The sequence below is a fragment of the Saccopteryx bilineata genome, chromosome 2 (genome assembly GCF_036850765.1).
Source record: "Saccopteryx bilineata isolate mSacBil1 chromosome 2, mSacBil1_pri_phased_curated, whole genome shotgun sequence".
In the NCBI taxonomy this organism is placed as follows: domain Eukaryota; kingdom Metazoa; phylum Chordata; class Mammalia; order Chiroptera; family Emballonuridae; genus Saccopteryx; species Saccopteryx bilineata.
In genome coordinates this window covers 291,711,910-291,724,456 of record NC_089491.1, presented here as the reverse complement: position 1 = coordinate 291,724,456, position 12,547 = coordinate 291,711,910, and the positions used below count along the sequence as shown (strand labels likewise).

General features: G+C 45.2%; 1 protein-coding gene across 1 annotated transcript in view; it reads left to right on the top strand.

Annotated features, from left to right (window-relative positions):
* Positions 1 to 61: 61 nt before the first annotated feature.
* The window catches only part of COLGALT2 (collagen beta(1-O)galactosyltransferase 2), an 84,393-nt gene continuing 71,907 nt past the window's right edge, over positions 62 to 12,547 (top strand). Inside the window, exon 1 of the mRNA XM_066261324.1 lies at positions 62 to 624. Coding sequence (XP_066117421.1) covers positions 362 to 624 — 263 coding nt within the window. The 5' untranslated portion in view covers positions 62 to 361. The remainder of the gene's footprint in view (positions 625 to 12,547) is intronic.

Genomic DNA, 12,547 nt, shown 5'->3' with positions numbered 1-12,547 from the left:
TACACACACACACACACACACACACACACGCCCATTGGCAGACAGGGCCACACCTCACGGCTCTGGGGGAAGCCACAAGCCTCAGCTGTACAGGCTGAGCCTGGACTGGAGGAACTTTCCGCAGGACTGAGGACGCACCGCCGCACAGCCCCGTCTGTGTGAGAGCCGGGGTCGGGGCGAGCGCTGGCGGTGGCAGGTACTCGTAGCGCCCCCGCGTCAGGGCCTGGGCGGCGCAGCGGCGGCGGGCGGCTCCCGGGCTCCGGAGGTCGGTGCCAGTGTGCGCGCACCCCTGGCCCGGCGCGCCGGATCCCCGGGCTCGCCGCTCGCCGCAGGTCCCCCGCCGCCCGCCCCAGCCTGGAACATGGCTGCACGCCCCGCCGCCAGCCTCGCCTGCTCGCTGCTGCTCCTCTCCTGGGCGCTGCTCCGCGGCGGCTGCCGGGCGCGCTTTGCCGCCGAGCCGGACTCGGAGGACGACGAAGAGGAGGCGAGGCTGTTCCCCGAGTCGCCCCTGCAGAGACCTACGGTGCTGGTGGCCCTCCTGGCCCGCAACGCGGCGCACGCGTTGCCTCACTTCCTCGGCTGCCTGGAGCGGCTGGACTACCCCAAAAGCAGGATGGCCATCTGGTGAGCCTGCAGGGACCCCGAGCCGCGGCGGCGGGGGGCGGCGCGCACAGCCCTGCCGCCGGAGAGGACCCGGGCGGGGGCCGCAGTGCCGGGTGCGGGGCGCGGGGACCGCGGGAAACGTGCTGCGCACACCCCCTGGCCGTCTGCGCGGAGCCCCGGCGGATCGCGCGGCCGGGTCGGGAAGGACGCGCGGGTCCCTGTGCGCATGGGGTGCTAATGGGGATAACAAGCCGCCCAGAGCTCCGCTGGGGGCGTGCGGGTCCGGACGGTCTCGTCCCTCTCCCGGACAAGGGCATGGGGAGACCCCGCACGAGTGCGAGCTTCTCCCCCTTTCCACTCTCGAGGTTTCCTCTTTCCCAACCTCATACCCCTCGCCCTGGAGTAAGGGGATAAGAGTGCCGTTCACCACCTACTCCTCCAGACGCGACAGGGACCTACTCTTGCTGGCAAGGCGAGCTCCGGAATGGCTGGGTGGCGAAGAGCACGCCGCCCTGGCTTCCCGGCCTCGCCTCCTGCTCACTAGTCGGTGATCCTGGTTCTCGTGGGTCTGGGGGCTAAGAGGGGATCTGGATCCACAGTTTAAAGCTAGGTGGGACCGCCGTGCCTTCTCAACCACGACATAGCTCTTATCACTCCAAGCTGTCGCCGGCTGTGCATCCCCCTGGGACGCATTCCCCGCGGCAGATGCAAACTGCGCGGAAGCCCTGGGGTACAGAGTCCTGGAGACCGTGTCGCCCTCGATAAGGCAAACAGCCAAGTTGTGTTGCCCTTGGGAAAGAGCCCCGGGCCTGGTTCCTGGGTTTGCTGGGGGGGGGGGGGGGGCGGGGCGGGGCTTCCGTGGCGGTGGCTGCCTTCTCTAACTTTAGAAATGGGTCCAATCCCGCACCTTTGATAAATGCAGGTATCAGCGGACGAGAAGTTAGTGTCCAGGTGAGCCGCTAAGGGGCCTGTGGACAAGGGGACGGACACTGGCCAGGAAAGACAGGCAGCCAGGTACATGAACGGGAGGACTTCCCATAGGAAGACTGCCCAGGTCACTCTGGAGCAGTTGGTATCTAGTGTCAGTGAAGGGAACTGTCCGCAGACAGGACATATCCTTGAAGCATGGTTGGGATGGATAAAGCAGTAGCCGGAATTGGCAGCCTGGTGGTACCTGGTGGGAGAGGTGCGGAGGTGAGAAAGCAAACAGGAGGTATAGTGCAGCTCTGTGCTATACACTGCTGTACTGTACACCCTGCTATACGTGACCGCTACCACGGAGAGAGCATGTTATGGGAAAGTGGGAATACTGGTGCAGCCAGATTTGAAACCAGAAGGAGGGATATTTTTTTAACCACTTCAATACCAAAAGAACATTTCACAAATCTCAGTTCTTAGATGCTTTTTTCAAGAGATGTTTTACAAGATGGCCCTGGTCTTCATGCATTGCTTAGTTTTAAGAAAAATACAATAGTTACTATTTAGAAGAGAAATTATGATCCTTGTTTTACAAACGGAAGAACTGAGACTTGAATCAGTTCAATGACTCAAAGTCAGAGAATTCATAAATGGTAAAACTGGAATTTGAACCCAAGTGTGTCCCTGAATACCTCTCTAGGAAGGTGGTAGTGGGCACAAGATATAAGCTAAACTTATATAAACCTGTCAGCTGCAAATGTGAGATGTTTGCCACTAGCATGATTTGTGATTTTGGGACAGCTTCTTGGAAGCCATAGACATCAGTTTTCTTATCATTAAAATGAGGGAATGGAATAAATTTGAGATTAGAATTTCAATCATTCTCTCCAATCTTGAATTACATAGATTTTATGAGGTGATCAGAATCAGCCAACAAAGATTCTATTTGCTGAATGCCCCAGATTCTATTGCCACTGGTGTTATGTTTAGTTGGATAGTATTCCAGTTCTGTGTAGATCTTTAGAATCTGCATTCCCTTACCCTCATTCATGGTCCATGTAACTGTACCTTGTCCTTTATGGCCAGTGTTGGGAAGTTAAGAAATCCAAGGCTTTTTGGGTAAGGCCTTGGGCAACCCATGCATTAGCTACTAAAAACTCTTCTTTGAGTTCTGGCTTAGAAACCTTATATCATTTATTAGATAATAATAACCAAAATTGGCAGTTTTAAATAGTGCTGGATAGCTATCAAAGTAGTTTCATCGACTGTTATCTTAGAATTTGATCCTGTCATCCTGTAAAGAAATAAAATTATTTCCATTTCATAGAAGAAGACATTCTGTCAAAGTATCTGACTTACTGAATTACATTTATTTTGTCAATTTCACAAACACTTAATACTAAGAGCTCACAGTTCCTTTAAGTACTTTCTATTTGCATTCTGGTTTAATCTGCATAAAAACCCTATCAGGAGTATACTATATCTATACCCTTTTGCAGATGCTCCTAATGATCTTTTGTGAAAATCAGGCACTGTGCCAGGTTTGGGACAAGAAAAGTTGGATAAGATGTGTGTTCTCAGACAAATGTGGCTTTCTTTACTTCTTCTTTGCTGGTTAGTGCAGAGTGATCTGAATTTCATTTTCAGGATGTGAGAGAGTGACAAAGGACTTCTAAATCAGATTGGGGCAGTTGTGTGGTCATGGAAAGCTTCTTGAGGAGTTGACACTTAGTTTAAACCCAGTTTTGAAGGACAAATAGAAATCTACTGAAGCCTTGGGCGGGGGGAGGGATCCAGAAAGAGGGAAGAGCAAGACCAAAAAAGAAAAGAAAAGAAAAGAAAAAAGGCACTGGGACATTAACTAGAGTCTCCTGCCAGGGAAGACAAGTGGGTGGCTGGTCTACTGACCACAAATCTCCACACTCATTGCATTGTACCCCCGGAGCGACTGTACCTTTGCAACTGGCTCTAGGGGAGTATCTGGTTGGGAAGGTTATGGAATATAACTGTCTAGGAGGAGGTGGTACCTCAGTTTAGGATGTTTCAGCTTTGAGGGGCTCTTGCCAATTGCTTACCTCTAATTTCTGTGTCCCAAGCTTCTACTCAACATTTGGAGATGCCAGGCTGGTTCGTATTCAATTCTTTAAAGCCAGCACATGCTGATGTCTAAAATAGTTAGTGTTAAAAATGGCTGGAAGCTACCCAGAACCTTACAAAACAGAATCCTGTTGAGTAGAGAGTCTGGATGCTAGCTTTTAATTAATCTTATTGTAATAAATGTGCAGACTCACCCGTTCATCTGTTTACCTCTAACCATGGCTGGGGGAGGAGCTGATAAGACTTCTTTCCTATATGGGTGATTGAGAGGCCTGGCTCACTTATCACATTCAGATGTCTTGGTGATATGTCTTTTTTCCCACCTAAAGTTCTGGACCAGCTCTGCACTGCACATACCTGTGGAACCAGGGTCAACAGGTTGACCTGAAAACTTTAGCTGTCAGAGAGTGAGTGTAGATATCTCAGTGTCAGGTTGATTCAGATTAGGTTGAATGAAGGCAAGTCTGTATTTTAGAGCTACTTCATACCTGCAGAAAAGGAAAACTAGTCCCATTTGCCCATCTGATCTGAAAACCCCACCAAACTAATTGCTTTTCCTTCAACTAGCATGGTTTCGTGATACAGAACTAAGGAGGGTAATCCTTGTGGTCTAATGAAGTTCTGCACTGAGTTCATGGGAGTCACTGCTGTGCTGAGATGAAAGTGACCGTAGGCACTGTGACATGTGGCAGTGCACTTCAGTGGCTTCTCTTTAATCCAGTGGAGCCACGAACAGTGGCCTTAGCCATAGCGGGAAGGCTGATCTCATCCCCCCTCCAAACCTATGATTAAGGGGAGCAGCGCCAAGGTCCACGATAATGAAAAACGGAGTGGGGCACAAGCTAAAACATGTGAACCGAAAGATGCATTAAGCTTGTCTTTTGGAGAGCCTTCTGTTGCCTGTGGGAAGACAGTTGGGCATCACAGAGTCTATGCAGTCACGAGGCAGTAACTGCTGTGTAATTACAGAACAATTTGGGCATTTCACTTGGTAGAGTTTTGAAAAGTAACACACTATGTCGGGGACCATTGCATGGCTTTCTAAATGAAGAGATGAGTTTCTATTGACATAAACATAAACAATAGTGAGCTATACTTGGTTTGAGTACTGGTCCTTGTATTTTGTGCACTGTTTACTCTGTGTAGCGTTTGGGGATTAGCTTGGATTGATCTCCACATTTTAATGTTTAACCGGTAGCATTTTGGTGAATATTTAACTAGATTCACTAATAGACACATGTTTAGAAAATGTTCCAAACTACTATTAATGATAACTTTCAGCATCAGCAGTGAGAATCATGTCCCAGATTTATCATTACCATCTTAAGATTAAATGTTTACATTATCCTTATGGAGAAAGTTTCAGTTCAAGGCTGAAAAAGTAGATGATACTTTTAGTCCCCTTCTCCATTAGTCTGTTTTTCTCACCTTTCTCCCATTTTCTCCATGTTATTTGCAGCCTGTGGGTCAGTACTGAGGTTGAAGTGTGTGAGCTTAGAGTTAGACAGACCAGGGTTCCAATCTCCTGCATGATTGTGGCACAACAGCACCTCTGCACGTAGCTTCCTCATCTCAAAATGACCAATAATAACACCTACCTCAAAGATTTATTACAACAGCAAATGAGATAATGTATGGACATTGCATTTTCCATAAATGCTAATAAATAATAGTAGTTATTTCCTATTTGCTTTTTCCTCTTTGCTTCATCTCCTTTAGCTTTATCTTCCCAAACGAAGATTTCAAAAAGATACATGATCAGAAGACGCTCTGTTTTCTGCCGTCCGACAACAAATGATCATCATAGTAAAAACGAACATCAAAAAGAAAGTTAACATTTATAGAGGTGCTGTTGTAAATATTTTGCTTTCGTAACTGATTTATTTCTCAAAGCAACCCGGGGTGAGAGGTGCCGTTACTCTACTAACTTGTCACATGAAGAAACTGATTCACAGAAAACTTAAATGACATCCTTACGATCACAAGGCTAGTGCATACTAGAGCCAGGATGTGACCCAGGCAGTTAGTGTCAGAGACTGAATACAGAGGGTCTGTTCAAGATAAAAAAGGAAACAATTAGTCCAGTTTTCCTTTCTGTCAGTTGACCCAATTTAGGGAGATCAGAGTGCCAGTGTTTCTTTCAAACAAGAATGACCCCTTCTACTTAAATGACATAAGCAACTCAGTGATTCCCTTCTGCTTTCTTGATAATTTTGTCTCTTAGCTTAGACATTTTCTAGTCTTCCTTCTAGAATTCCTTCTATGGTAGATTTTATAGGCACAGAATAAGACTAAATATGTGGGTTGTCCATAAATGTGCAGGTCATGTGCTATGGTAATGGCTATATAGAAACAGAAAGAAATGTATTAAGTATCATTAGTGGCAAATGAACCAAGTGGCACTACTCATTACACCTGAGTGTCTATAGTATTTTGAGTTCATAATGGCAGAACTGAAATATCAGTTTTTCAGCCTTTTGAATTAGTGCTCTTAGATTCAGTTGACCCCCTTCGCCCATACTCAACTTTCTTCCAAATGATTGGAGACAAATTATCAATCCTTCTCACCCTCCAATTACAAAACACAACTGGTCCTCAGAAGGATATACTATTTCCTTTGGGTAAAAACTGACGTGACTAATACATGTCACCAACCCTATCGTTCTAGTTCTGACAGATGGCCTGCAGGGTTAAAAAGGATGCCTAAATGGTCCTGGTTCTATTTGTTAATTAACTTGCTAGGATGAGGAAAGGATTTTTACCCTTATGTATTGTATAGTGACTGAGTCTCGGATGAGATAACAGATCTCTAGATTTTAAACCCCATGTGGCTGTTTCAGTGTGGATTACTTTAATCACAAACGTCACTCACAGTTTAAAGGAGCATGCCTGCTATTCTAAGATGGGTTTGGTTTTTACACACTTGCCTTCAGTTATTTTCCTCCAGGTGACTTTACCACCGCATTCCTTTGGACTCCAGGTATGCCATAAGCATTCTTCTTGTGGCCCTCTCCCTCAGCTGTATCTGGTGGTCGTAGGAATGAACAATGAAGGCTTTGTAACCAGATGGGCTGCTGGCTGTGCCTCGGTCCTTTTCCAACACTTAAATGCACACATGGGTCCTATCACTATGTGGCACTGTCTTCCGGTCAACTGTACAGTAGAGTAGGACATTATAAGGCTCATATAGGGCCGATAGTAGGACTGTTATGAAGCTTGTTTCTGCACATTTCTTCAAATAACAATATACAGTAAAGTTAAAGTCTGAGAGAAAACAATCAGCCTATAGTAGGACTGTTAGACTCAGTTCTCCAGGTGTCATATTTGAAGAACTTTCATTGCATCTGTTTTAAATCATAGTTATTATTCATCAGGGATTGCAAAACGTGTGAATTGTGTGTGTCTTGCCATTTGTGTTCTCAAGGGACTGACTTGTTCATTTCATTGTACTTACGTTGTTAAAATACCTACTATACCTGATTTGAAAGAAAAAATTAAATCTTGTTGGGTCCTTGCAGATTTATTTAATAGCAATTTAAGTATTTTAAGAATATTTTTCTCCTGACTTCTCTTTTTTAAATGGAAACAGTAACATATTCCCACAATAAAAATTCAACCCATATGAATGGGAATACGATAAAAAGGAAATCTCTCTTCTACTTCATACCACCAGCCAGAGGCAACCAATGTTAACAGTTTCTTGAGTATTCATCTAGAAACTGTCTGTGCATTTACCTATATCTTTTTAATGTCAAACCAACTGTTAGTTTTTTATGTAGCCTGTTTTGCATAAGTGTGATTTTTTTAAAAAGTCAATTTCTGTATTCTAGGTTCTTAAACTCTGCCAGTTCCAGGTAGTGACTCTGAACCCCGCCCTGATTATACCTATCCTGCTTTCTTGTCCTTGTGTCTCTGGCTCCCAGAAAAACTGGCCCTAAGCTCATTTGAAAAAACAGAGAGAGAGAGAGAGAGAGAGAGAGAGCGCAAAAGACTTTTTTATGAAGTGTAATATACACCCCCCCCAAAAAAGTGCGGATCTCATAAACACGCAGCTGGATAACTTCTCACAAACTGAACCTGCCCCTGTGACCAGCACCTGCTGCGCCAGGTCTGCATCTGCACACAGCAGTGACTGTGGGGGCCGAGCGGCTGCTGCCCCCTGCGCTTTCTGCCAGACAGTCACGTCCCTGTCGGGCCCGCCCTGTGTGCACAGTCTGACTTTTTGATGTGGCTTGCTGGGCCCCTGTTGGCATTTGGGTGGTGACCCCTGCATCTCCTCCCAGGTTTCTCTGGAGCCCTAGAACTCGAGTAGTAACTGCTTTCTAGAACAAGCGGCTTGGCCAGCTGCCAGCGAGAGATCTCGAGGTTAAGGAATAGGATCCTATTTCTTTTCCCTCGTCTTTCCATCTCTCTGCTTGGAAAGCTGCGTATTAATGTTCGTGAAAGTAAAAAGGGATCTCGCGATAGCTAATAATTGAAAAGTCATGCAAAATATAAACAGAGTGGCTGTAATTAATTCACTGGAACTTGCTGCCATTCAGAGCCATGAAAACGCCGTGTTTGTGGTTGGTGGCCTCAGCCAAGTCTCTCGCATGAATTAACCTTCGATTTGGCTGGAGGGCATTTCTCTTCCTCTCTGGGAGCACCGCACAGAAGTCATTTCAGACTTGGGCTTCCAATAACAGCTTTCTGACATCCTGCCAAGGCTGAACTGAGGACTTTGCAACATGTTTCATTTCATTGAGGCTGTTGTTATTATTTTAGTTGTTTATCAAATTTGGCAAGCTGAGGCCCGTCCCTGGCTTGATGGTTTAGCTGATGAGGTTTGGTTCCTCTGCAAATATGATATAATGTAAAATAACCCTTCTCTCTCAGTGCTTTCTGATTAATGTTTCAAGACCCCTTAGAAGATGTGCATTTCAGAGAGCTGAATGACAGATGAGCATTGACCCGGGGCTGTGTGCTGGTGATTGTACGACAGAAGATGGAGTGTGGGCCCAAGTCCCTGCTGCAGACGCACTCTCGTGCTTGCTGGGTTTCATTGACAAACTGGCTGCATTGGAAGGATTCTTTACCTTCTAGGTTGAATCACTTTAAGGTCTGTTGACAGATAGGTCAGGCTGGAGAGAGGAGGTTCCTTATGGCTCTTTCCCCATTTCGGCTGTTGCTTGATTTGAACGTGTTCCCCCCCAAATTCATACATTGAAATCTTAACTGCCAAAATGATGGTATTAGGAATGGGCTCTTTGGGAGGGTTCCACCCTCATGAATGAGATAAATGTTCATCGGAGGCTCCAGAGAGGTCCCTCATCCCTTCCACCACGTGAGGCAGACACAGCGAGAAGCCCGCAAGCTGGAGGAGGACCTTCAGCAGCCTGACCATGCTGGCGTCCTGATCTAGCTTCTAGAACTGAGAGGAGCAATTTTCTGTTGTTTATGAGTCTTCTGGTTTGCGGTGTTTGTTAGAGCAGCCGGACAGATCAAGGCAGCTGTCAAACTCGAGAAAACCATGAAGGTAGCCAGAGGGCCTGCATTTTAGACCGTAGGGAAATAGAACTCTCTTTTCTTTCTGAGAGTGATTGTGTATATACTGGAGGAGGCGGTGGCAGTGGGCGACAGTAAGTTTCCTATTCTCACAGCACGAGAGATGATTCTGAGGACAGGGACTGTATGGAGGTACATTGGCATTCTCTCAAAATGTCATGTTAAGTGAGAAATGACTGCTTTTCAGGCTGGGGAAAGGTAGAATTTTCCAGAGACTAACAGTGGAACTTAAATTCCTGGGCCATCTGCGAGAAATGTGGTTGTGGACAGTTGGGCTGCGGCATTTCCAACACAGAGTTTCTTGCTGGATCGCTGGGCTGCTGTTTAGTTTCTTGGTTTCCAGCCAGGCCCATAATCTGTCCAAGCTCCACACACCACAACGATTATGGTTGAGACCCGCCAAGATGGTGGGAAGTTTCTGCCAAGTGGAATCGGGGTTTTTCATGTCATCACTGCGCCATCGAACAGTAAGTGTGTATGAAGCATCCACACTACTGTGGGGCGTAAGAGCATTTACTCACTCAGTGGACCTTGTCTTGTGTTTCCGGTGGATTTTGTTGAAACAGCCAGCATACTAAAATATTTTGGAAAATTACACATCTCCTCTCTGGCTTGCCTCAATCTTGTTAGACTCTATGGTTTACTGGGCACATTGATTCCCATCCTAGAAAATTCTCTTTAGCACCATAAACCATGAGTTTCTAAAGCAATGAACTCAAAAACTGCTAAGCACATTCCTTTATTTATTTGACCATGGCAGATTGTCTGTGTGAATAAATCCAGGTCATCGTGATGAAATTGGTAGTTGGGGTATCCTAAAAGTGACTCACATGCTCCTATTGATCAAGTTCATTGACCATGAATGGACATGACTCTCCTCACTATTCTGCCTGCTTTTTGGTATAAGACCACTGGGCTTCAACTCATGGTTCCTAAACTCTGGTTCAGGGGCCAACTGTATCAGAACAGGTAAGGCATTTATCAGCTACATAGTATTCTGGGCCCTGTTTCAGCCACATTCAATCAGATGGCCTGTGGGAGGGGCCTGGAAATCTGGTCTTGCACATGGATACAAATGATTTGGATGTACCTCTGGGTTTGGGATCAGCAAGAAATGGGCTCCCAGATGGCCCCCTGAGGAACAGGGGCCCTCATGGGAGGACCGAAGGCTGCGTATGCATCTAAAATACAGGCTATGAGATTTTCAGAGCTTGGAAAGTAGTCATAGTGTAGAATCTTCTAAATGCCAGATTCTAGGTACTGGAGCAATAAAGGCCCAGGGTTTTTTTGTTTTTTTTTTTAATCAAGTGAAGGAGGAAGGTGCAGGATTACAAAGGACAAGCAGAGCCAGGCAGGCATGCTTCGTGGTTTTTATTGAATCAAGCAAAGCGTTCTCCCTCCTTCCGAATCTGGCTATTTAAAAAAATGTTTCTTTTTAAGACAGTGCCTCAAACTGCCCCCTGGGTGAAGTGCTCGGTATAAAATGACACTCTCTCAAATCTTTTCTTTTTTTTTTACTTAGTGTAGCTCACATCATGTGCTCATTAAGCACTGAGTTTTAGAAAAGAAAAGATAGTTATTGATGAACATCTCTTAATAGGCTGAAGGGAAATCAAACCCATGCATTTCCTTCAAAATAAATAGTAGCCATTTAAACCACTATGGTCCTCACCTTTCCTAATCTCATCCCTTTGTTGCTTCTACAAATATTGATTGACTTACGACCATTAGACTTTACGACACAACCGCTAGCCACAACTGCTCTGCGTCTGGCAGCACAAGTGTTGCCCAGCTGGGCGTACGACAGTGCGGACCAGCTTCCGGCAGCACTACCATCTCCGTGTGCACCATTTCAACTGTTATCCCAGACTCGGTACAGCAATTTGTGTTTTGTGTCTTGGATATTTTTCCTCAAACCCCTCCCAAGATGTCTACCAAGAGGAAATTGTCTTTGCAAATATTAAACCAGTTGTACTGGTAATACAGTGTTTTACTTAAACCTGACGAATGTAAAAATAAGAAACAAAATGGTGTAGAGATGATACAAATGGCATAAAATGAACAAAGAAAATTATGATATATAACAATAATGAAAGAAAATTATGATAAAATATGACTTAAAGATTTTTATAACATTATTTTACAGTACTGTACATATAGCCTACTCAACTTATGACCAAATCGTGTTACGACCGGTCTGTCGGAACCAATCGTGGTCATAAATCAAGCACTAGCTGTATTTCATTTTCCTACTTTTGATCTTCTCTTTGGCACGGCATTAAAAACCTCATTTGTGAATGACAGTCTATTAAATGAATGTGCTTTTAGTAGTTGGCCTTTCAGCCCTAATTATATGATGTCACAAAGTCCCTTCACTGGTTACGAAATCAAACTGTAACTTTTTGGAAATTCTCACTGTTCTGGGCCGCTGCGTCAAGGAGGGTTCCGAGTCTGTGCAGAGGTGGATCTTTAGTTGACACAGTGGTGCTATTACAGCCTCCCCTGCAGCCTTCCCTGGGGCAGATCCCAGCCCCACTGCTAAATCTGATACTGTTTCCTAGGTTTATTGTATTTTTTGCTCCATAAGATGCACTTTTTTTCCCCAAAAGTGGAGGGGGAAATGTCCATGCGTCTTATGGAGCGAATGTTTATTTTTTTTATCTGCTGCAGGTTCCTGGACAACTAGAAGAGTATTTGAACATTAAAGTCTCTTCTCATTTGTTAATAATAGTGTTAATGGTTTCTAATACTGCTGTTGAGTTTACATTGTTGAAATATTATTGTGGTATATTTTATTAAGTATTTTAACACACCATTTGGTTCAGAATATTTTTTTTCTTATTTTCCTCCTTAAAACCCTAGGTGCATCTATGGTCAGGTGCATCTTATGGAGCGAAAAATATGGTATTTTGGTGACAGGTCTGTCATAAGTTCCACAGTGGAGGCTCTCAAGTTTACGTGTACATTTTCATTTTCATTTTCCTTTCCTTTCCTTTCCTTTCCTTTCCTTTCCTTTCCTTTCCTTTCCTTTCCTTTCCTTTCCTTTCCTTTCCTTTCCTTTCCTTTCCTTCCCTTCCCTTCCCTCCCTCCCTCCTTCCTTCCTTCCTTCCTTCCTTCCTTCTTTTCTTTCTTCTTTCCTTCCTCCTTCTCTCTCTCTCTCTCTCTCTCTCTTTCCTTCTTACTTTCTTTTTGGTTCTTTTTCTTCTCAAAACTGTGAGCTGCACTCTATAGCTTCATGGGTCCCATCAGGAAGACAGAAGTCACCTGGGGAGGAAGGTGACACCCGGCTGGCACACCTGGGATCTCCAGGACAGCTGCTTCCAGCCAAAAGCAGCCTTGTCCCCAGTGTGCAAACATCCTCGTTTTTTCATTTATGTTGTTTTGT